Here is a 21,164-nt window from a genome sequence, read left to right on the forward strand (position 1 = left end):
GTGCAACACAACATAACCTCACCACCACAATGTCGGAACGAAGAGGAAAAGTCCAGATGCCGCTGGTAACCCCAGAGCAAGAAGAGAAACTCAAGAAGAAGCTCGAAATTAAGAACTTCGATCTCAATGCCATACTGCGAGGTGCACAACTGACAGTCGTCGGAGGTATGGGTTCCTCTATACCAGTCTTTCAATTATAATATCTGACCGAGACAAGCCCTACGAGCGTTACAGAACCCGGCTCTCTTCACCTCCGAGCATTATAAGCAAGCAGCTCTAGCTGTCGCAGCTGGAATTGCTATCCGAATCCTAATAGCAATACCAGTATGCCTATTCAAGCTTATAGGCGATGACGCAAGGCTGACTATTTCTCCAGATCGTCGGAATCAAAGTATTACTATGGTTCCTATCATTCTTCATAAACTTCGACGCCGTATCATGGGATGACAACCTCGTCAGCGGCCTGGACTTCATCCAGAACTACGTCCTCCAGGTCCCCTTCTTCCTCATGACCCTGATGCGCTACATAACCCCCACCCTGGACAACATGTTCATGGACTCCCTCCGCTGGGTCGACTCCACCTACCAACAAAAGCACAAGGACGATGACCCTTCCCAGCTCCGTCCCCCATATTACCCGAACATGAGCCTCTACTCCACCAGAGACGGCAGCACGCACAGCAAATCCACCGCCGAAGCGCTAACCCGCCTATTCATCCGCCGCGGCAAAAAGGCAGGCATCTCCCTCGTCATCTTCGCCTTATCATACACCCCCTATGTAGGCCGCCTCGTCCTCCCCGCCGCGAGTTTCTACACCTTCAACGCCTCAGTCGGTCTCGGCCCCGCGCTCCTCATCTTCGGGAGCGGCATCTTCCTGCCCCGCCGCTACCTCGTCATTTTCTTGCAGTCATACTTCACCTCACGCAGCTTGACGCGCGAGCTGCTCGAGCCGTATTTTAGCCGTATCCAGTTCACGGCTGCGCAGAAGAAGCGGTGGTTTCATGACCGCTCGGGACTGCTGTTTGGGTTTGGCGTTGGGTTTTACATATTCCTCCGTATCCCGCTGTTGGGCGTACTCATCTATGGCATTGCCGAGGCGTCGACGGCGTATCTGATTACGAAGATTACGGATCCGCCGCCGCCGCCTGCGCAGAGTGTGGGGTTTGCGGAGAGTCAGCAGAGGTGGACGAATAAGCATGAGTTTCTGAGTTTGGATTGGGCGAACTTGGATTCTCATGCTGGGCATGTGAAGAGTGGGCAGGGAGAGGGTGCCACGGATGCTTATTATGAGAAGAGGGAGCTGTGAGGTAGGAGTTGGTAGGGGACGGGAAGAAATGAAGATTGGAAACGATAGAATGTAAAATTGTGATTTATAACGACAATATGAATATTAAATAAAACCTACATAAAATGAGCATATACGACCCTTAGGGTACACGAAGTTATAGAAGGGTCCTCGCCTCGTCACAGAACAGAAGTGATATCACAAGTTAAAAAAAGTCCGCCTGACGCCATATAGCTTCATATATAACAGTAAATCCATGGCAGATAATGGCAATGCCTCATCCAGATCTAAAACCGATTTAAAACCCCCTCACCTTCCAAACGCCCAATTCGCCCCCTCCCACCCCAACTCCCTGTCCCCCCCCCCTTCACGACTTCTGCTCAACCATATCATAATGCCCCGTCTCCTGCGCATGCCCCGCCGCCATCGCCTCCCCATACCCGACCCACCCACAACTCGTACACCTAATCGCCATCTCCCCCACATTCGTGAAATAATGCTTCCCCTGCAGCACCTTGCATAATTGCTGGGCTTTAATCAGTATATCGTCGTCGTACGAGTCCCACACCCGCTTGTCGAGCTCGGGAGGGTTATCGGCGATGGTGTGCGGGGGGTCGGAGGGGGATTGAACGATCGTGTCGTAGTGGATGCCCGAGTAGACGAGGATGCAGCGGATGGGGGAGCCTTCGTTGAAGCGGTCTATGCGGAGGGTCTGAGGGGGTGTTAGTTAACTTGTATTGCCTCTGGGACCTAAGGCGGCGGGGGAAGCAGGGAGGGCGTACCTGGACATCTATACTGCACACCTCGATCTTAAAATGCTTCGACAGAATAGCCAACTCGATCGCCCCGCCCCACGCATCCTCCGTCTGGATCCAACGACAGTAATCGTCCGGCGTCCGGTTGTCGAGGACCACTTTGGTATACACATCCGGCTCCTCCTGTATCTGTGACGCTACAAGCGACCTTAATTCTAACATCGAGAGGTCATCCCCTGGCAATACCGCGGCGGCGAAGGCGCGGAAGAGACAGCTGTTATCGTCGGGCATTACCCGCATCACTGTCGCACCCTCGTCAGTGCTTGCTCCGGGGGAAACTGGAAGAAGAAGAATAAAAAGCACCTACCTAAAGTCGCGCCGCGATCCGGCAAAGGGAGCTCGGGTGTGTCCTCGGCCATCGTTCTTACTGTGTCGTGTTGTGCTGTGGTGGGGTATGGGGTGCGGCGGGATGGCGGGGTGCTACCTTTATAGCTATCTGATTGTCTGGGGAGCTTAGTCAAGCTAGTGGCGTGGCGAATGGGGGGGTGATTGGCGATGGAACTGGAGGGGTGATTGGGGGTCCAGTGGGTTGCGATTCGTTGGATGCCACGTCTATAGGAGAGCTATCATATTATACGGTGTTTGTTTGCTTAATTGTGAGTTGTTGAGGAGGAGGTGATGAGTAGCGAACTTGGGAGATGGGCGGGGTGCTTCGGTTCACAATACTAGGGGACCAGACTAGGATATGAAGCCCAATGGATGGCGTTCCGAGGTTACATTCACTGTCGGGGTATATGCAGGGACGCAAGGGAAGCATAGCAAACATGCTTTAACAATCATTTCATATATTCCAGTCCCTAACCGCTCCTATTGTATTTATTGCTCTCCAACCGGCTTTCTCGTGAGACCCCCCATGGAAGTCAAATACACCACACACTTCTATGTGATATACGGCCTTGTTAAAAAGCCCCCCCCCCCCTTCTCACTCCTCCCCATCCCCTCCGCTCCGGCCATCTACGGCTTCGGGATATGTATAGACTTACTCGTCATCAGACACCCACTAATCACAAACAGCCCCAACACCGGATGAAACTCCATCGCCGACCCTTCCAACACCGTCCCAAACGGCAACTCCCCATGCAGCCACCCCTGTCCCACCCAGTACGCCATCAACCCGACAATCGACAAGGTGGTCGGGATCGGCGTGCCCTCGAAGTACTGGGACTTGCCAGTCGCGTCTTTGGGGACGTTGGCGACGGTGACGTTGAAGCGCGCGAGGCGCGTGAGGCCGCAGAGCACGAAGAAGGCGAGGATGAAGTGGTCGAGGGGGGTGCGGAAGCCGATTGCGAAGGCGGCGGCGGCGGGGGCGACGCCGAAGGATATCTATTTCGTTTATAGTCAGCATGGTATTCCACCGTCATTCACCCAACTTCCCACAACCGGATATGCGAAGTAAGGGTATAAGAGGACAACCCACCAAATCAGCCAAAGAATCCAACTCCTGCCCCATCAAACTACTCTTCCTCCTCCACCTCGCGACCTTCCCATCAAAGAAGTCGAAAAACAAGCCCAGCGGCATCAGCGCCAGCGCAGCCCACAGATTCCCCAGCTCGCCGGGAGAACCGGCCATGTACCGCATGGAGGAGAAGATGGACATGACGCCGCACATGCCGTTGAGCTCGGTGATTAGATCGGCGAGGTGCAGGGCGCGGACGAGGCTGAAGTGGCCGGTTTCTGAGCTGAGGAGGGTCGTTTGCTTGTCGACTACTGGGAGGGGGGGTTAGCTGGTGGAGGGCGAGGGAGGTGGAGGGGATTGAGGATGAGCTGAGAGAGGGAAAATGAGCTCACCATCTTCAGTTTTCGCAGCCTTCGCGCCAGCAGAGGTGCGTTTCGACATATCGTCTTCTTTCTGTCGTCTCGTCCCAACCTTTCCCTTTCGTCACTCTGTAGCAAAAACAACAGCAAACTACCCTTCGTAAGAAAAAAAAGTCCCGTCGCAAATAAATGAATTGAAAAGCTGAAGCAGAAATTCTATAATCGTGATGTGTTGATTCTAACGTACGTTATTGTCAACGTTACTCGTTGCAGCAACCTCAACAAGAAAGCGAGCGCCGCAAAATCTTGGCCTAGCCGCGATTTTACCTGGTTGCTGGCCTGCGCGGAGCTCAGCTGCGCCTACTTTCGCTTCGGCCGCTGCTGCGGAACCAACGTCATCCCCTCCCTCTTCCCACTCCCCCATCCGATCCCCCTAGCTCTTCTCACCGCCACGCCATAATAGGGTGTGCTAAGCTCAGACCAAGTCTTGTTTTTGTGCGAATGTCACCCCTAAGACAGGTTTTGGCCCAACAAATGGGCTTTTCACATGGGAAATCTATAGGATGGTAGAACGTCGCTGTCGCCGATCATGTTCTATTAATGTTCACAGCGAAAATAAGAATAAAAAGGGCAATTGAATATGCAAGTATAGACAAAAATTCGTCTTTCGTTTGTTGCCCAGTTTATCTACCCTCACCACCCTCTCATTCAATCCAATCCAATCCAGAATTAAAACCGTTCTATATACCACCCAACATGGAGCCAATCTCCCCCCCCCCCAAAACAGCTCTTTCCCCCTTCCCAATTCCAAAAAACTCCAGCCAGTATGGTATAGCTCATTACCCATTTCATAAACCCATCTTCCTATCCAGTCTAGAGACCCCGTCCAACGAACCAAACCCCCCAACCCGCCGATCGGAGGCGGGTACAATTTATTATACAACGGCATCGACCCTGGATGCCGCTTTGAGATTCGACAAATATGTACGCACCGCACCCATCCCCAAGGCATTTGAAATATCGTTGGGAGCGGTCTGAAACCTTCCTCCTAGCTAGCCATGTGGCTATTCGAGCGCACCTTTCAAGCCAGCCTCATTGTGTCGCTCTGGTCGCTCGTTACCGTAATTACCCTCACCCCTCGTATATACCATCACTTCAGCGCGTGATAATAAGAGACAGCCCATCCATCCACTGTCCACAGGAGCCCGAAATCCCCGCTACCGAGTATCCCCGCGGCGGTATTAAAGTGTGTCTACAACGGATTCGTTAGCTTGCTGCTGATCCCCTAACGTGAGGGAGGGGTAGGGGGGCTGTTATAAAACTTACGCAGATCCACCATGTGCATTGCCATAGATTTCCGATTTACGACCACAGCTAGTTAAGAGTTGGATGCCGTCAATCCAGAAGCCTGAGCGCACGTAGAAACCCAAAATGCATTCTCCTCGGCGAGTATCTGCAGGACAAGAAAAGTCAGTATTACGTCCAAGTTTCACTCAGAAGAACAACATACCAAGGTAAAAATCACTCCCCCCCTCCTTCCCCCCTCTCTTCCCAATAAGTTGAGTCGAAGTATCCTCATAAATAAACTCAATCCCATCCAGCGCAAACCCATGATAAAACTTAATCTGCGTAAGCAGCTTCGTCTGCTTCAGCACGCTATCAAAGATGATCTCCTGCGGCTCCGAGCCCTGCGTCTGCGAACGCCCCAGCTTCGCCCCCCGGAAAGCAACTTGTCCATTCTTCAGCTTCAGCATCGAGGCCTTGGACGCCAGGAGTCCAAAATCTTCTATATCGGTGCTCTCACCGCCGATTGACTTGACAGCCAACCTTATCTTCTTCGATTTCCGGTCATCAGGCAGCCTACCGCGCAGATCCAGTTCTGTAAGCACAACCTGTCGCTGAATAGGGCCGCGGCCGTTCCCATCGCCATATTCGATCCAGTTATGGCAAGTCTCGTCGCCCTCGGTAAATATCTCGATATATGCAACGCCAGAATTCGCGGTAACTAATACGTTGCCGCTGTCTACAGGCCAAGCGTGTATGCTCCTGTCCGCGCACAACTTCGGGTCACTGACTACGCGGAAGCATGGATGATTCCTAAAGCGCAGGCAGTCGAGGCGATGCCATCCGCACTCGTCTTTTGGAAGAACGAGACCACCCTTTTCGTTCGTCCGAACAGAGAACGGCTCCCGGCTGGTGAATGTCCGGTTGAATGTGACGTAGTCTCGTAGCATGACACCGTTCTCCTGATGAGGGCACCCGAATAAGTGGCCTGTCTCGTGGAGGTGCGCGCCAATGCCAATGTTGGCAGCCTCCCAGCTGCTCCCTGACTGATTGGCGTCGTTGGCAACGAAGCTGGTGTCTGTTCGGGTGCAATCTGTGAACGCCGGCACCACTTCTTCAAGGCTGGTGGGATAGGAGTGCAGGGCGTGAGAACCGAAAATTCCCATATGAATCCTGCCATGCGTACCACCAAGCGCTGCATGGCCTGTGACCAGATTCGCGGCTTTATCCCAGTGTGAGTCCAATATCAAAACAGACACATATTGGTGCTGCCCCGGACTAGGCTTGAAGTACTCCTCCACAGCCTCTCCCGCGATCTTGAACAGGTCTCCGCTCATTTTCGCCGTTGGGTTCTGCTGGGCCCTGTCAATTGATCGGATCTCAGCAACCGTTCGAGTACTCCTGATAACATGGATCTTGGCCTCGTTCCTCATAGTGCCGTCCTCACGATCCCGGTAGTTCGCAGTCCCCGTCTGCCATTCCTCTTCGAATCGGAAACAGCGTCGGCCCATCTTATTCCGGAACATTTGCTCTGCGGTAAACGCCTGCCATAAGTACGCCGCCATCCGGAATTTTTTTATAGCGACATCAAGACCGTTACCCTCCTGCTCAATGCGCGCTGGCGTCGAGTCGAAGGTGGCGGGGGAGTCTGCGCCGAGGAGGATTACCAATTGCAATGGGGGCGAGTTTGCCATGGGCATCATGTGGATAGTGATGAATGTTGAGTGTATCGGGTTTGTGGAGTTGCTATTGGCAAGTTTGGGGGAGGAGAAGTCGAAACGCAACTTATTCATACCCGGGGTAAGATATACCAGGGCCTTGAAATGGGACTCTGTCACCGGCCAATTGATGGCGGGAAAGTCATCGTCAAGACGGCTGAGGCTTATGTTCCCCTCAATTGCTGCTGCGTCTGCATCCCCGACAGTGCCATTAATTAAGAGCACCTTCTGATTTACCTGGACAATTGTTAGTATCTGTCAATGGCTTGGGAAATTGATTGGTATTATCATACCCATGCTCCATCTGAGATCGACTGTATGCGTGGTGCATAAGGCGATATAGGCAATGCGCTGTGTACATTCGGTGATCCGAGTCCTGACATTCCAGAGACACTACTATTCCGCTTCCCAGGGCTCGTTGAAGCTGAGACCTGGGGTCGCAAGGGAAGCGACGATTTTGTTTGTGATTGGAAATCGGAATACGAGGCGAGGATTGGGTCTGGCGGTGTCTGCGAGCCCACGGCCGACCCTAGAGTCGACGAGGACTTTGATGTGGGCACTGTTCCATTGCTGAGATTGCTGCTGTCTGTCGACTTCTCGGTGCGGAAGCTGGCCTTGGACCTTCGGCGCAGGTCTTTCAGAAATGAGGGGGCCATTGCATGGCGCGGCGTCTCTCGTCAGTTTCAGCAACTTGTGATAAGCTGCAGCGATCCCTTGTTCTTCCCGTGTGTCGTGAAAGGCTTTGTTTCTAGCAGAGGGAGGTTTGTGATGCAAGAAGCCGTCTCAGTCGGGTTTCAATAAAAGTGCTTTCCCTTGCTTTCCCTTGCTGGGCTTTGTTTGGGTGAGTGACGTGTAAAGGGCAGTGAAATTGCTGGCAACGGCACAGCGTAGTGGGTTGTATGTGAGACAGCTTTCTGCTCGTACCTTTTCGGAGCTACCTATGTTTAGCGATGACGATTGTCACAGTGGAAAACTTGTCCAGACGCAGTTAAGGTTTGGCAAAAGTGGAACTTAAGATTGCGGAAACGATAGATTGGAGGAGGAGAGTGGTCAGAGTGGTTAGAGTGGTTAGAGTGGTTTAGAGTCCGTGAGTATAGGATACGATACCCACGTTCTCATTGGGAGGGAGAAGGGAAGGATAGGAGGCAGTGGCGATGGAGAGCAAGGAGAAAAAAAGAAAGTAGAGTCTACTCAAGAAATATACTCTGACATCATTTACAGTGCATAACAGAACAATGCACGACCTGAGCGGCGGTACATATTCGGAGATATTCATAGAAAAAGGAACCTTGCAAGCCTGGCCGAGTGGGTGGCCGAGCAGGATTCAAACTGGACGTGCACGGCAATATACTGGATACTGGTGGATGCTGGATAATGGAGAACTTGAGTTGAGTAAGTACCGCAGTCAGGTAGTATTGCAATACCCGTATATGCATATCTCCGTATCTGCAAAGATTGATTAACTCTGCCTGCAACATGCCATCCATCATCCTTACTACCCCATCGCCATTCAACACTCAATTGTCCCGTATCCCACGTATTCCACACCTTGGCTCCCACCTTGGCACGGCAGGCGTTAAAATCCAGAGCAGGGAAGGGAGCGTCGACAGAACAAGAGCACGTGCAGGGGCTAGCAAAAGATGGAGCAGGAACAGGATGGGATTTGGGCCAGTGATGGCGAAAGGCCGTGTTCGCCAGCGCCGCCCTGGTGTCCCAAAGCCGGAAGAGGGATCGTCAATGGGCTAAGAGGCGTGTATACTATACCAGCGATACCAGTGATATGAGTTGCTGACGAAATCCCCCCTCGATGGCTTCAGCTTCAGGTCCAGCGTAATTGGCTCAATTGAGAGGCCATCATAGGACAATCGTGACAATCGTGGCCCTGCGTATCTGCAAGCCACCATCCATCCTGTTTATGGTACTTGCTGTCGTTGTCGCCGTCGCTGGCTGTCAATCCACGGCTCGTCGTTCAATCAAACCATCCTTTTGGCGGCAGGCGACACACATCATCCCTGTGTCTGCGCTGTGCTGGGGAGCGAGAGGCAAGGAGCACGGAAGGAGCACCTGCCGGAACAAGACTTGATTAGCATTCGCGATTCTTGGAAAAGTTGGTGGAGCGAGCGAGGATAGCAAGCGTGGAGCTGGTTGTAGCGTGGGCGTGGAGCAGTAGTGGATGGAGCAGCACTGGTGGTGGTGGAGGGGCAAGAAGAGTACAAGCCATACAGGGCTGTAATCACTACTACTACACCGGGTACAGGTACATGTTTGATCGTCGCCGGCGCTTGGTTGAGTTGGTGGACATCTTGTGCATCCATCGTCCTTGGTGTGTGGAGTGGAGGATGGTATGTACAGAGTACTGATAGACGGATAGTATGGCCATGGCTGTTTGCGCGATGCGGCGACCCGTCACTGACCAATTTATAGGTTGTGTAGTACTCTCTACCATGCACCAGTATGGGAGAGCGGCACGAGAGAACCACTTTGCTTGGTAAACTCGTGCTTTGGCGTCACGTTGGCGTTCTCTGTTTGTGCCAAGTGCACTCTACTTATATATGCCGACCCATCGATCCTCGCTGAACATGCGGGAGAGATGCTCATCGGATGCTCATGCTCATCTCATGCTCATCTCATTACCATCCCATCTCTATCTGATCCGCATCTGTACGATGCACACTGCACGCTGCACACTGGACAGAATTGCCGTCCGTCCAATCCTTCAGCCCTGTGAAGCTTACCCAATTCACCCAGGATTGGCCCTTCAGCTCACCTCCTTCCCTCCTCCCTCCCATCATGTCAGCACACCATGAGGACACCTCCCGTGTCTGTGTGTCTGTCTCCCAGACATCCCCGGAGAGTAGATGGAGATGTCTGAGATGTCCCAGATCGATGGGGCAGACAGGCAGACACTACTAACGGCTTGAAGAGAAATCCCAGAGACATTATAGTCCATAGCTAGGCCGAGAGCTCGCTCAATGTTCCAGAGAAGACTCTCTCAAACAGATCCATCACATTGTATGGTCGTGGTGTGAGCAGTGTGAGCAGTGCCGCGCATACCATGGTGTCTAGAATGTCTTATACACAAGTAAGACGGGTCCGACAAACACACATCCCATCTGGCAAACACAGGCAAACACAGGCAAGCATGCATCGAGCTGTTCAGAGATGACAAAGTTGATTGGCCGAGAAGGGGGAATTTGAATTAAAGTAGGTCTGAGAGCGTGGAGCTCCCCTGAATGATAGCCAGGTTGCACGGCAAGGAGACATGTGAGGGTAGGCAAGGTAACCAGATGGCATTCTGAGTAATTATACTGAGCTCCTTAAAGGCCAACGAGCACTTTTTAGAAAAATACTTTTCAGTAAATGCTTCCAGTTGAATAAATTGTGCTGCATTATCATTGCTCTCGTCACTGCCCTGATCATATCCCTCATCACCCCGTCTGTGGCTGGCTGCTTCCTTCTTTTGGATCTGTTGGCTCATTTACTCCTCGCTCCTGGCTGCTTACCGTAACCAAGCTGCTTCGTTTCGTTGGCTGGCCTTACCCGGCACCTGCGTGGTCAATCCTTGCTAAACGAACGGAGCCCAGGAAAAAGAGCCAGGGAAAGAGCCAGGGAGGAAAGGGAACAGACCTAAGCCGTCCAAAGAAACCCCAGACCGTCCGGGCAATTGCAACACCGACCGTACCAGGGCATACCATACCAGCAAAATACCACCACGGACCAGCCAATACCACAGGCTTGCAGCACTCCAACTCCAATCCCTCACGTCGTCTCCTGGCGTGAAACTAATGAGGCACGCAACAACCACCCACTCCCCACTGAAAGTCTGACCTCGCAACCACCCATCGCAACCACCACCCACCACCACTACACACGTCAACCGCCCAACCCCTTCCCACCGCATTGTCGCAGTCAACACATACTCTCGGCCTCATTATACTCTATCTCAAAATACAATACTATTGTAAAACAGAAAGAATACCATCCTCACTCCCTGCCGAACACACAAAACTTCAACAACTACAAACGCAGAAACAATTCTTTGACCTCGATCTCTTTCAGCCCACCACCCTTTCGTGACCCACCTCGAAAACACTGAGCAAAACCCTCCACTTTCTCACTTAGACGCCGACCTCTTCCTCGTCCCCACGAACCACGCAAATACCGAACGTCCTGTCTTGGGGTAGCCCCAGCGCGACCGCTCACTGATCACCTCGCCCCCCGACGAATGCCCTGAACTCGGGCGGCTATTCCTCGATCTCTCAATATGTCCTCCCCATGGAAGAACAACCAGCCCGAGGTCGTGGCCGACCGAGTCCTCAGGAGGGCTGAGGTTAGCAAGGTACGTTGCCATCACAACCCCTCCTTGAGAAAAAAATCTAACGTATATTTCCAATCCCAGATGGCACGCAAGTTGCAGAACCGTCTCGCCCTCGCCCAATTCAAAGCCAAGCACGGCTGGGAAGACCTAACCCTCGACCTCATCGAGCCGAAAGTCGACGAACACCTGCGCCGCCAGCGCCCCTCCTCCGCCGGCGACATGCTCTCCGACACCTCCTCGAGCTCCGCCTCCGACTTCAACTACCCGCGCACAGTCCTCAGCTCCTCCCCCCTCAAAGCCCCCTTCTTCTCCGACGCCCTCGACTCCTCCAGCGGCAGCTCGGGACACAGGAAGCGCTCCTACAACGCTACCTTCCACAACCCATCGCAGTCCACGGCACGCAAGCGCTTCCGCTCGTCACCCAGTGCTGGGCGCAGCATGTCGCAGAGCCATACGTCGTGGAAGGATCAACACCAACTCTCGCAATCCTCCCCGATAAAGCCGAGGAAGCAACCCCACTTCACCACCTCCGCCGGGCCAAACCTCTCCTTCTTCCGCGGCGTCAGCGGCACAATCGCCGAGGACATCCCCTCCTCCGCCCACCCATCCCTCGACTCAAACTCCGACTCCGACTCCGACCTCCTCCCCCTCCACTCCTTCAAACTACCTTCAAACACCAACATCTCCCGCTCCTCCCCCCCTCGCACCCCCCCTCCCCGGCACCGCGCCATAACCCGGCGCACCACAGCCAACGCCAACAACACCACCACAACCCTCACCACCAACAACCCCTCCCTAACCCGCAAAAGCGGCGAAGAAGGCGCAGACCTCCTCCTCTACCTCGCCACCTCCCCCTCCCCCGCCCACCCACGCTCAAACCGCATGCACCCCCCCCAAACGCCTCCCTCAAAACCCCTCGCCCTCCCCTCCTCCATGATGACCACCCCCGGCGGCGGTCTCGGACTCCTCTCCGCCTTCGGTGTCGGTGGTGGCGGGCCGCACACGCCGTCGCAGACGTTTGATTTTGCGGATTTCGTGAATATTACCCCGAGTCCGGCGCAGGGGGCTTGGACGACGAGGACGCCGGCTTCGGCGTTGAGGGAGGGGAGGGGGAGGGGGGAGATGCCGACGAGTAGTCCGATGTTTGGGGTGGGGAGGGGGAGGATGGGGGGGGGGTTGGGGATGGAGTTGGGGGGGGAGTTACTTTCTTGAGCTCAGTTTTACTTTGGGCCTGGTTTTTGATATCATTCACCTGTCTTTGTTATGACAGAGAGGAAAGGGGGTTTACGGTTACGATAACACACACACACACTACACACAACTTACCAGTCCGCGCACTTGGTCTTTTTTTACTCAACTCGACTTTGGCTATTCTTTTGGGTTCCCCCTTTTTTGGGAGCGCCTGGTGTCTCTAGGCGCAGGCAGTTACTTGGCCTTCTTTTTTGTATTGCTTTGCTCTGTTTTTTTGTATATGGGCATCACGAACCGAGACTTAATGCATTTTTCTTCTTTTTGTCCTTTCTCTCACTCGCCCTCTCTGTGGGGATTGAGGGATGTCCGATTTACCTTGGCTCCTCTTTTTTGGTATCAGCAGCGGCGGCGGTGACTGACTGGCCAGCTGAATATGGTGGCTGTTTTGTTTATACACACCACCCTCCTTTGAGGGAGGAATGGAATGGGTAGTTCGCGGTGGTATGGTGTGGTATGGGCGCGAACAATTGCGCGCCCTTGATGCGTGTGTGCGTACAGCGTGGCATACATGACGCGGTGGTGTTAGTTAGTTAGTCTGACCAAATATCCAATCAATCAATAAAATAAATAAACAAACTTCCAGATCGTGTGTATGCAGTCCCTTCTCATCCTGTCCATACGTAGATTGTGTAATTTGTATCCATCACGCAAACACCACACACCTCTCATCCCGTCTCATGGTGGTCGGTTCCGTTCCCGTTCCTCGCGTAGTAAACACAATTTTTTCTTCCCCGGCGCGGCCGGACCGCGTAAGGTACACGCGTAAAGTACCTCCTAGCGTGTATTTACGCGATACACTAGTCGCGATGGGGGATGGGACGTGTTCGGTTCGCGTTTTACCCGTCCCAGTGGTTAGGGTGTGGGAGAGGGCGGCTACGTCATGTGATTTTAGCTGGTTGCGGAATTCTCACACTCACACAGGCATGATTGCATTGGGGATGTATACTGTACATAGGGGATTGTTACGCAGGTGATTGGGGGATGTAATTAGGATAGATGATGGATGGATGGATGGATGTAACTGACGCTTCCGGCCGTAGCAGGAGGGGAAGGGGAAGGGTATACGATGTCATAACTTACCAGGAACCACAGTCGTAAGTCTGCCAACCACCAAGGAAACCAGCACCACCGCCATTTTACCCTCCAGCACAGATAGAGATGGTTAGATTAGACAGTCTAGGTGAGCAAGCGCGAGCAAGATGAGTAGCGCTGGTATTCTTAGATGTCCAAGAACCCATAAACCAGAACGTCGGTCCCAACCTCAGGAGAGCGCGCTCTCCACCTCGTAGAGTTTTGGTCTGTATATGCACCATCTCCTCGGTGGATGAGTTGGAGGTGCTGCTGTGGAGAGGGGTGTTTGGTATGGTGAGTGTGATGTGTCCGTGTGCTGACTGTGATTCGATCCTATATGAAAATATCCGTTTGCAGCCTGAGTAACCGCGGAACGTTACATTAAGGGACCTCCTTCCTTCCACCTACCCCGAGCCCACGACTACCCTGAGCTTCTACGCCCCTGACACTCTTTATGAAGCCCCTGAACCCCTAACACTATCACCAGTATCACCACCATCACCACCATCACCAAGCCCATCCAAGCAAGCCCATCAAGAACCCAAGAGAATCACTCGCAAATCTCTCCATTCACCCCCCTACCCTATCCTATCTACCTATCCCAGATACTCTAACATCCCCCCATTCCTATCCTCGCCCTACCCTCCCGTCCAGAAAGTAAATCCCCCCCTCCCTATCCCCTTCCCCATCTTCCCCTCCTCAAAAATCGTGTAAAAAAAACACTCGGCTTAACCACGCCAGAATTGTATATACAAGAATCCTCCCCCCTCCCGACTTTCCGTCTCCTCACCCACCCATCATGAAGAAAAGAAAGAACCTCATTGCTCTTGGTACAACCACCCGTCCTCAACTCATCACCAGAAAAGAAAAGAAAAGAAAAATCCCAATATCGACGGCGCCAGTAAGTAGAAAAGAAGGAAAGAAGAATATGAAAACAGGCAAAAAAGCCCAAAGAAAAAACAAAAGAGGCGGCCGTCGTCGTCCGAAAATCTTATAAACATGACATAGCATGATCCCATCACTTCGTAACCCCCCCATTCACCCCCTTTCCCTCGTCCACACCTCCCAAGCTCCCACTGCTGTTCGTTCGGCAAGCTCAAACAGCTTCCGCCGCTCTCTCCTCCCTCTCCCGATAAATCTTCTCCTTCATCACCCTCGCCGCGAGGAGACAATCAATGTACGTCCTAAACTTGACTATCTCCCTGAGCAAGTAACTCGACTTACGCTCCCAGTTCGCCATAGCGCGGTGGGCATTGGGTGAGCGTGGTGTGAACTATTTCCCCCAAAGTCAGCAAATTTTCCAACATCGGGGAGGAAAGGGAAGAAATCCAGAAATGAGAAAAGAACAAAAAGGGGATAAAAACTCACAGCCAACATCATAGCCCCCCTCAACCGATTATGCCCAACCAACTCCTCCTCAACCCCCCTAACATACCCCTCCAACCCCCCCAACTGCTCCCCCTCCTCCAGAGAACTCGCCCTCATACTCTGCGTCGGCGGCGCCCACTCAGATATCGTAATCTTATCCCCCGGCAAGCGTGCCTTAAACCCCCCAGCACCCTGATCCAAGCTACTGCGCAAGCTACTCTGCAGACTCGGTCGGGGGCCGCTGATACTCGCTGATCGCCCGCCGCCCCTCACACCACCAGCTGCCGTGGTGGTCGTACCTGTCCCCGTCGTGGGGGGGGAGGTTGGATGTGCGTCTTGGATGGCAGAGACCAAAGAGTTATTAATAACAGCATCACTCCATCCATACTCAACATTACTAATCCCCCCCACCAGCGGATGATTCGACAACCTCGCGCTCCAGTAATTGGCCGTACTAACAAACTCCTTCACAATCTCCGGCGTCCCAACTTGGAACAGATGAACCGCCCCCGTCGGCAGACTAAGCGCAAACACATGCGGTCTAGCCTTCGAATACCCCGGGCTGGGGAGCGTACTAGCAATCGTCTGCCTCAGCAAGAAGCTTCCCAGATTCTCCGCATTATCCTGCCAGTTCCCCCCACCAACAACAACAACACCAGCGCCCTTGGCGCGGGAGGCGGATTTCTGGCGCACAGACTTGGAGGAGAAGGAGAAGAGTGACATATACCCCTTCTCAATAACCACAAACACCTCGGCCCAATTGCGGTCTTTCGCTTTCTTGTCAGCAGCCTCGAGATGGTGTTTATGCTTCACGATCCCCTCCTTAGCCCAGGGCGCGCCATGAAGCTCCAAAGACTCGTCCTCCAGCAGCGGCGGGGTGACTCTAAGATCGTCCGCCTTCCCATCCGCGCTGCCGACATTCTCTTCCCTAATAATCGCCTGACTAAGCGCATTCGCAAAGCCGATGGACTGCTGGTAATCCCCCTGGGGGTAATTCGAGTCCAAGGAGTTGACGGACAACATACTCGTCTGCGTCTTCCCGAGGGAGTATTTACTCCACGTACTCGAGCTCTGCGAGGGACTCCAGATAGAAGACTGATCATCCAAACTCGTCCGACTCGATCCCATTGTCGAGTGCGGATACACCCTCGGCCGCGATCGATTCTTGTTCGTCCACTTCCCCGTATTCAACCTCACCGCATCCGCCGTCCTTCCACGCGAGAAACTCATCGATTCCGAGCCCGCCTTGCTAATAATACTAGGCGTCCTCCTCAACTTATTCGTCCCGAACACAGACAGACTACTCTGCGACGCCTGCTGCAACCTCGGCTGCTCCGCCGGCGCCCCGAACAGCGGCAACCTCTCGCTACGAACCCCATTATAGAAGTCCTTAAGCACAATCTCCACCTGTCCCTCCCACGCCTTCAGCGTCCCCTGGAACGGCGCGCGAACGAGCGGTCCACAGTCATCCAGCGCAGGACTCTGCCCATTCAGACTCGTAACACTCGGTCCCATAGACCCAGGGCGTAACGACTTCCCCGGTGGTCGCAGCGCAAGCTGTTTCTCCGGTTCAAACGCATTAACCTGGTCCCTGAGCGCGCGCATGTCGACATTGAGATCATGACGCAGTTCGTCCTCGGGCTCGGGGACTTCGAATTTAGGCGACAGGATTGTAGGCCGCGAGGGCTCGAAGGCTTCGGGTGCGGCGTCGGCGACGACGCGGAGGATGGTGGGGATGGTGTTTTTGACGAATTGGGATTTGGTCATCTTGGACTCGATGTCGGCGAGATGGAGGTCCGTGTTGAGTAGTAAGATGGAGTAGCAGATCGTGTGCACCACATCCGTAATCTTAAACCCATGGTGCGGATTGCACTGACACCAGCGTGTGGCGAAGGTATCCAGAATCCGATCAACCTGCTGCGACTCCGCCTTCAGAAGAAGCCTATTACACAGCGCGCGCAGAGCCCCAAGGATATCCATATCCTTGAAATCGTACAACTCCATATAAGCAAGCAGCGTGCGTCGTCTGATCGCCCCATCCTCCCCAAGCCACGCAGCCGCCTTCGATTTCTGGATAAAATCCTCATTGCCATCGTAGATCTTCTTCGCCCTCTCCCAGTCCCCCGTCGTGGGCTGAACCTGCTCCACCGCGCTCGAGGGCTCGGAGGAGTTATACGCATCCTTCGTAGACGGGAGAGTCATGCTCTCACCACCAGCAAGACTAGTCGCAGAGTGAAACACAGCCGGGCTAGACTCGCTACTCTCCACCCCCTTCATCCCCTCCAACGGCAGCGAGATACTAGACGTCTTCTCCGCGTCCGGCACACGGTCCTTCCCCCTAACCGTCCCGTCATTATCAGACGCCTCATCCTTCTTCGACTTCGGCGAACCCCCGGACGCCGGATAGAGGGATAACATCGGATTCTCCGCCTTCCTCGCCGGCTGCCGCTTCGAGTACTTCTGCTCATACTCCGCCACGAGCGCCTTGTCGCGCGCCACTGAGTTGGGGGAGTGCGCCATATCCCTACTAGCCGGGTCCGCCTTCACCGTAAGCGTCTGCGACACAATCCGGTTCCCCTCCTTGTCATTGTCGCTGTTGTCCTGGAGGAAGGTCCTGTCGAGCTCCTTCTCGCTGTCGGTGCCCAGCTGGCTCTGCGAGGTGTTGTTCCGCATCAGCGGCGCGCGTATGGGCTCACCATTGCGACGACCAGGGTTGACAGATCGGATCGTAGCACTCTTATCCGGTGTGTATCCCGGCGAGAACCCAGTAGACTCCTCAATACTATCGTCATCCTCGCCATTGTCATAGCGTCTCCCGTCATCATAGTCATCCCACCTTGGCGGCTGCGTAATCGGGCTATTGAGGTACTGGTTCATGACCTGCCTCAGCGAACTCGTCGGGCTAGCAAGATCCTGTACCACCTCCTGATCTCTAACCAGCACAAGCTGCAGCGGCATCGCAGGCACCTCCGGCTCGGATACCGACTTCTTCCTACGCTTGAAGAACGACGAGGGTTTCTTGCTTATAGCCTTCGGCGCCTCCTTTGGCACTCGCGGCGGCGGCGGCTGCTGAGGCGGGTATCCATGAGCCGTCCTCACCCTCTCCGTAGCCTGATTCTGGTATTTGTTGCTGGGCGGCCTCTCCATAGGGTCTCCCGATATCGTCGACCCAGGAGACGACACAGAGCCAGTGCTAGTCGCACCGGGTGTATTCGCCTTCGATCCAAACACCCTCCTAAAGAACCCAGGCTTCGAAGCACTCGTAGGCGCCGGAACATTCTTGACCTTGCCATATGCAACCAGCGGCGCGGGCGCAGGCTCCTCCTTCTTGAACGCCGGCATAGCCGCGAGCCTGCGATTCTCATCCAAGCCATTGTTCATCGGATTTCCCTGTCCATGCGACGTCTCCGCACGCTTCTGGTATAGAGTTTTCGGCACACGACTGCTCTGCTCGCGTTGTAGATTTCGTGGAGACGGCGTGCTAATGTCGGCGGTATACACTCCATTCGGCGTAATGGGCCTCTGTCGTCTCGGCCCAACAGGCACCGTCGGCGTCGGCGCCGCATCGTAGATATCGTATGGTTCGAGCTCATCCACCGGCGACGAGTGCGTCCTCTGCCTCTGTATCGGCGGCATCTGAGCCTCCTGTCCATAGTCATCGAAACTCGACGCGCGACCACGACCGTACCCCGACGCCCACCGCTGACTACTCCCCGCCTGGGACGAGTGTCCCATATCCGAGCTCGAGACACTACTATCTTTGCTCTCCTTCCTCTCTCTCGGATGCGCCCCCCGACTTTGCAGCGCCTGCCTCGGCGTGCCCATCGAGCCGCTATTACTCGCGTGATGTCTCCCCGTCGTCGTAGTCGTATAATTCGAACTACTATTGCTCCTCCTTGTCCTCGCATACTGACTCGACGCCCTACTCGCCGCATCATGGTCGAAATCCTCACTAAACGAGTGTCCATGTCCCAATTGCCTCCCCCCATTCCCCCTTCGAATCTCATATCCCGCATACCCATCCTCCTCCGCGCCAAACGAATTATACAGCCCCTCCGCTCCCGGGATCCCAAACCCACCTCCTCCTCCTCCCTCGCCACCCAGCGAGAACTGGTCCAAGCTAAGCAACATATTATTCACCAGCGAATCCCGTGTGACCTGTTCAGGGGCAAGACTGAGATCGTGCGAGTGCCTCTCCCCGTCAGCGCGACGAGCTTGTGGTGACGGCCTTCCGAAATCGACGGGCGTGCTGTCGTCGAGGAAGGTCTCCCGTGGAATCGCTGCGGGCGCGGTGGTGTTGTTGTCCCTCTCCCTAAGCGCCCGGCGGGAGCGGGTGCCAGGGGGCGTGCGAGGGGGGGAGAGGTTGGGGTCGCGAGGCTTGCGGTAGGCGCTCGTGTTGCTGGTTGTGTTTGTGTTGAGGGTGAGGGAGACGCCGGCGGCGCGGCGGGAGGGCGAGGTCGGCATGTTGTCGTAGACGTCCATGGTGTGTTCGCGATCGATTGAATCCCCCTGGGGGGTAGTAGGGGGTTCGTGATCGGGTGGTAGGTGGTGGTTGAGTGTGTGTTGCTCAATGGGGGTGAGTGTGATAGTGATGGGGGGTCTCAACGGCGGTGATGGGTCGCCATATAGGTTGACAGCGAGCGTCCGGAGACTTTTTGTGGAGGGTTGGGGGTTGATTGGAAAGGGAGAAGTGTGGTGGTGAGGGTGGAATGGATTGGCGTTTCTACTTTCAGTACTTTCGTTTGGGACGGTGCGATCGGCGGCCACATGGCATGCTGGGGGGTGGAGACGGAGAAACGTTTGTACTGTACTGACGGAGACAAAGTTAACAATTTCGTACGCTCATCATGGTGCAACATTAACGGGCTAGGAACACTAATAAGCCCGAGGCCTAGTAGTAGACTGTAGCCTGTAGACTGGTAGTAGACGGGAAGTCGGTCATAGCACAAAACGGGCAATTTTAACAAAATGCGCCCACGACAGATGAGTGTCTCACAACAATTAGGATTGAGGGTGGTTCAGTCTGATTTTAGTAGGGTTCAGTAGGGTTCAGTCTGGTTCAGAAGGGGTTCACCTAGTATCAAGCGCGTATAATTACCTACTTGTACGCGATTATATATCCCGATGTCCTACCTACAGTCCCACAGCCCTACACCACAGTCCTACAGTGGTACCACTCGACGCGTAAAGTGTGTACAGACCTCTAACTGCCATAACCCGTCCCTCCCCCGTTATCCTAAAGAAAAATCAGGGGTTCTCCCCTCTCCCTCCTACACGAACGGGTCCTTACCCTACCACCTACCCGTCAATCCCCCTCTACGCGTGCAGGAGTGCGTGCAGGAGTAATCCCTCCTCATGCACCACACCCTCTCTCCCGAAACGCGCTCTCCTCTAGTCGCCTCAGCCCGTCCCCCCTAGGCATTATCGTCGTGTGATAGGTCGGCGATTAGTTTAGTAGTGGCTAACGGAACAGGTTTAGGAGGGGGGATTCAGGTACGGGCCAGGTACGGAGAGGCACGGTTGTTAGTTGGGGTACTTTTGAATTCAGGTAATTTAGTAGTGGGTGGTAAGTAACTTATCTAACGATAACTCCAGCCCACATCTTCTTTTGCTCCCCTAACTAAATTCTCACTGCATCCCTCACCACACCACTAGAACACCCACTAGAAGGTCTTTGCACCATCCACGACCAGCCCTGCCATCCACCACAACCATCACCACACCACAACTAGCAGCACCCACCACCAGCACTACCACACCACTAACCACCACTAACCACCACTAACCACCGCTAACCCCCCACCCCAACTCCCCGAAGTAAACCCCCCAAACCACCCCATCCCCATCCCATGAAACCCCCATCTCCCTCCCCCGCCTCACCTCAAACACCAAACCCGTCTGTGCGCTGCGTGCTGCGTTGGTTCAAAACACGCTATTACACTACATACACGTCTAGACATGCACTTTCCACAGCCTTGCAGATAGTTAAAATTGCACGCTACTGTACTGTACAGACAGACAGGAAGGGAAGACAGGAAGACACACAGACAGACAGACAGACAAGCCGTACACTACACGACTTACCGCGGTTCATGCAACCCGTACTGTACTGCACGCACACACCTCCTCCCCCCCCCCACGAAACAACTCCCCTCTCCCCTCCCCCCGATCTCCCGATCCCCCCCGCCAATCACCCGCCACAACCCATCCACCGCATCACATCTCATCAAATCGATCGACACACGATGGACAGCGCATCGACGCCTCCTTCCTGCCTTCCTTCATATCCCTTCTATCTC

The 21,164-nt window shown here is 54.3% G+C and overlaps 6 protein-coding genes across 6 annotated transcripts; 2 read left to right on the plus strand and 4 right to left on the minus strand.

Annotated features, from left to right (window-relative positions):
* Positions 1-11: 11 nt before the first annotated feature.
* On the plus strand, positions 12-1,442 carry VE01_06180 (uncharacterized protein). The gene is made up of 3 exons (XM_018275633.2): positions 12-165; positions 218-324; positions 377-1,442. The coding sequence occupies exons 1-3, from the start codon at positions 30-32 to the stop codon at positions 1,304-1,306; spliced, it is 1,173 nt and encodes a 390-aa protein (XP_018128468.1). The 5' UTR covers positions 12-29; the 3' UTR covers positions 1,307-1,442.
* Positions 1,443-1,652: 210 nt separating this feature from the next.
* OTU1 (ubiquitin-specific protease otu1) lies at positions 1,653-2,738 on the minus strand (the record flags this gene model as incomplete). The annotated part of the gene is made up of 3 exons (XM_018275634.2): positions 2,408-2,738; positions 2,068-2,342; positions 1,653-1,997 (listed from the first exon to the last, which is right to left on the minus strand). The coding sequence occupies exons 1-3, from the start codon at positions 2,457-2,459 to the stop codon at positions 1,653-1,655; spliced, it is 672 nt and encodes a 223-aa protein (XP_018128469.1). The 5' UTR covers positions 2,460-2,738.
* A 127-nt stretch (positions 2,739-2,865) lies between these two features.
* PPS1_1 (tyrosine/serine/threonine protein phosphatase pps1) lies at positions 2,866-4,177 on the minus strand. The gene is made up of 3 exons (XM_018275635.2): positions 3,889-4,177; positions 3,518-3,807; positions 2,866-3,423 (listed from the first exon to the last, which is right to left on the minus strand). Exons 1-3 carry the CDS (start codon positions 3,935-3,937, stop codon positions 3,055-3,057), a joined length of 708 nt encoding a protein of 235 aa, XP_018128466.1. The 5' UTR covers positions 3,938-4,177; the 3' UTR covers positions 2,866-3,054.
* Positions 4,178-4,648: 471 nt separating this feature from the next.
* Positions 4,649-8,056, minus strand: VE01_06183 (uncharacterized protein). The gene is made up of 4 exons (XM_018275636.2): positions 7,151-8,056; positions 5,366-7,094; positions 5,182-5,308; positions 4,649-5,107 (listed from the first exon to the last, which is right to left on the minus strand). Exons 1-4 carry the CDS (start codon positions 7,511-7,513, stop codon positions 5,011-5,013), a joined length of 2,316 nt encoding a protein of 771 aa, XP_018128467.1. The 5' UTR covers positions 7,514-8,056; the 3' UTR covers positions 4,649-5,010.
* Positions 8,057-10,674: 2,618 nt separating this feature from the next.
* On the plus strand, positions 10,675-13,013 carry VE01_06184 (uncharacterized protein). Its single transcript, XM_018275637.2, has 2 exons — positions 10,675-11,196; positions 11,257-13,013. Exons 1-2 carry the CDS (start codon positions 11,122-11,124, stop codon positions 12,385-12,387), a joined length of 1,206 nt encoding a protein of 401 aa, XP_018128472.1. The 5' UTR covers positions 10,675-11,121; the 3' UTR covers positions 12,388-13,013.
* Positions 13,014-14,179: 1,166 nt separating this feature from the next.
* VE01_06185 (uncharacterized protein) lies at positions 14,180-19,558 on the minus strand. Its single transcript, XM_018275638.2, has 2 exons — positions 14,866-19,558; positions 14,180-14,770 (listed from the first exon to the last, which is right to left on the minus strand). Exons 1-2 carry the CDS (start codon positions 19,345-19,347, stop codon positions 14,594-14,596), a joined length of 4,659 nt encoding a protein of 1,552 aa, XP_018128473.1. The 5' UTR covers positions 19,348-19,558; the 3' UTR covers positions 14,180-14,593.
* Between the last annotated feature and the right edge of the window lie 1,606 nt (positions 19,559-21,164).

Source organism: Pseudogymnoascus verrucosus (assembly GCF_001662655.1).
Source record: "Pseudogymnoascus verrucosus strain UAMH 10579 unplaced genomic scaffold scaffold_36, whole genome shotgun sequence".
NCBI classification, from domain to species: domain Eukaryota; kingdom Fungi; phylum Ascomycota; class Leotiomycetes; order Thelebolales; family Thelebolaceae; genus Pseudogymnoascus; species Pseudogymnoascus verrucosus.

Excerpts from the sequence above, each read along its gene's own strand:
- VE01_06183 (XM_018275636.2), bottom strand. The coding sequence starts at position 7,513 with ATGGCCCCCTCATTTCTGAAAGACCTGCGCCGAAGGTCCAAGGCCAGC. Across the intron at positions 7,095-7,150 it reads CGATCTCAGATGGAGCATGG|GTAAATCAGAAGGTGCTCTT; the intron begins GTATGATAATAC and ends ACAATTGTCCAG. Across the intron at positions 5,108-5,181 it reads AATGCACATGGTGGATCTGC|ACACACTTTAATACCGCCGC; the intron begins GTAAGTTTTATA and ends AATCCGTTGTAG.
- VE01_06184 (XM_018275637.2), top strand. The coding sequence starts at position 11,122 with ATGTCCTCCCCATGGAAGAACAACCAGCCCGAGGTCGTGGCCGACCGA. Across the intron at positions 11,197-11,256 it reads GGAGGGCTGAGGTTAGCAAG|ATGGCACGCAAGTTGCAGAA; the intron begins GTACGTTGCCAT and ends TTCCAATCCCAG.
- PPS1_1 (XM_018275635.2), bottom strand. The coding sequence starts at position 3,937 with ATGTCGAAACGCACCTCTGCTGGCGCGAAGGCTGCGAAAACTGAAGAT. Across the intron at positions 3,808-3,888 it reads GGCTGCGAAAACTGAAGATG|TAGTCGACAAGCAAACGACC; the intron begins GTGAGCTCATTT and ends CCCCCCTCCCAG. Across the intron at positions 3,424-3,517 it reads TGGATTCTTTGGCTGATTTG|ATATCCTTCGGCGTCGCCCC; the intron begins GTGGGTTGTCCT and ends TAAACGAAATAG.
- VE01_06180 (XM_018275633.2), top strand. The coding sequence starts at position 30 with ATGTCGGAACGAAGAGGAAAAGTCCAGATGCCGCTGGTAACCCCAGAG. Across the intron at positions 166-217 it reads ACAACTGACAGTCGTCGGAG|CCCTACGAGCGTTACAGAAC; the intron begins GTATGGGTTCCT and ends GACCGAGACAAG. Across the intron at positions 325-376 it reads GAATCCTAATAGCAATACCA|ATCGTCGGAATCAAAGTATT; the intron begins GTATGCCTATTC and ends CTATTTCTCCAG.
- VE01_06185 (XM_018275638.2), bottom strand. The coding sequence starts at position 19,347 with ATGGACGTCTACGACAACATGCCGACCTCGCCCTCCCGCCGCGCCGCC. Across the intron at positions 14,771-14,865 it reads GGGGGGCTATGATGTTGGCT|TTCACACCACGCTCACCCAA; the intron begins GTGAGTTTTTAT and ends TGGGGGAAATAG.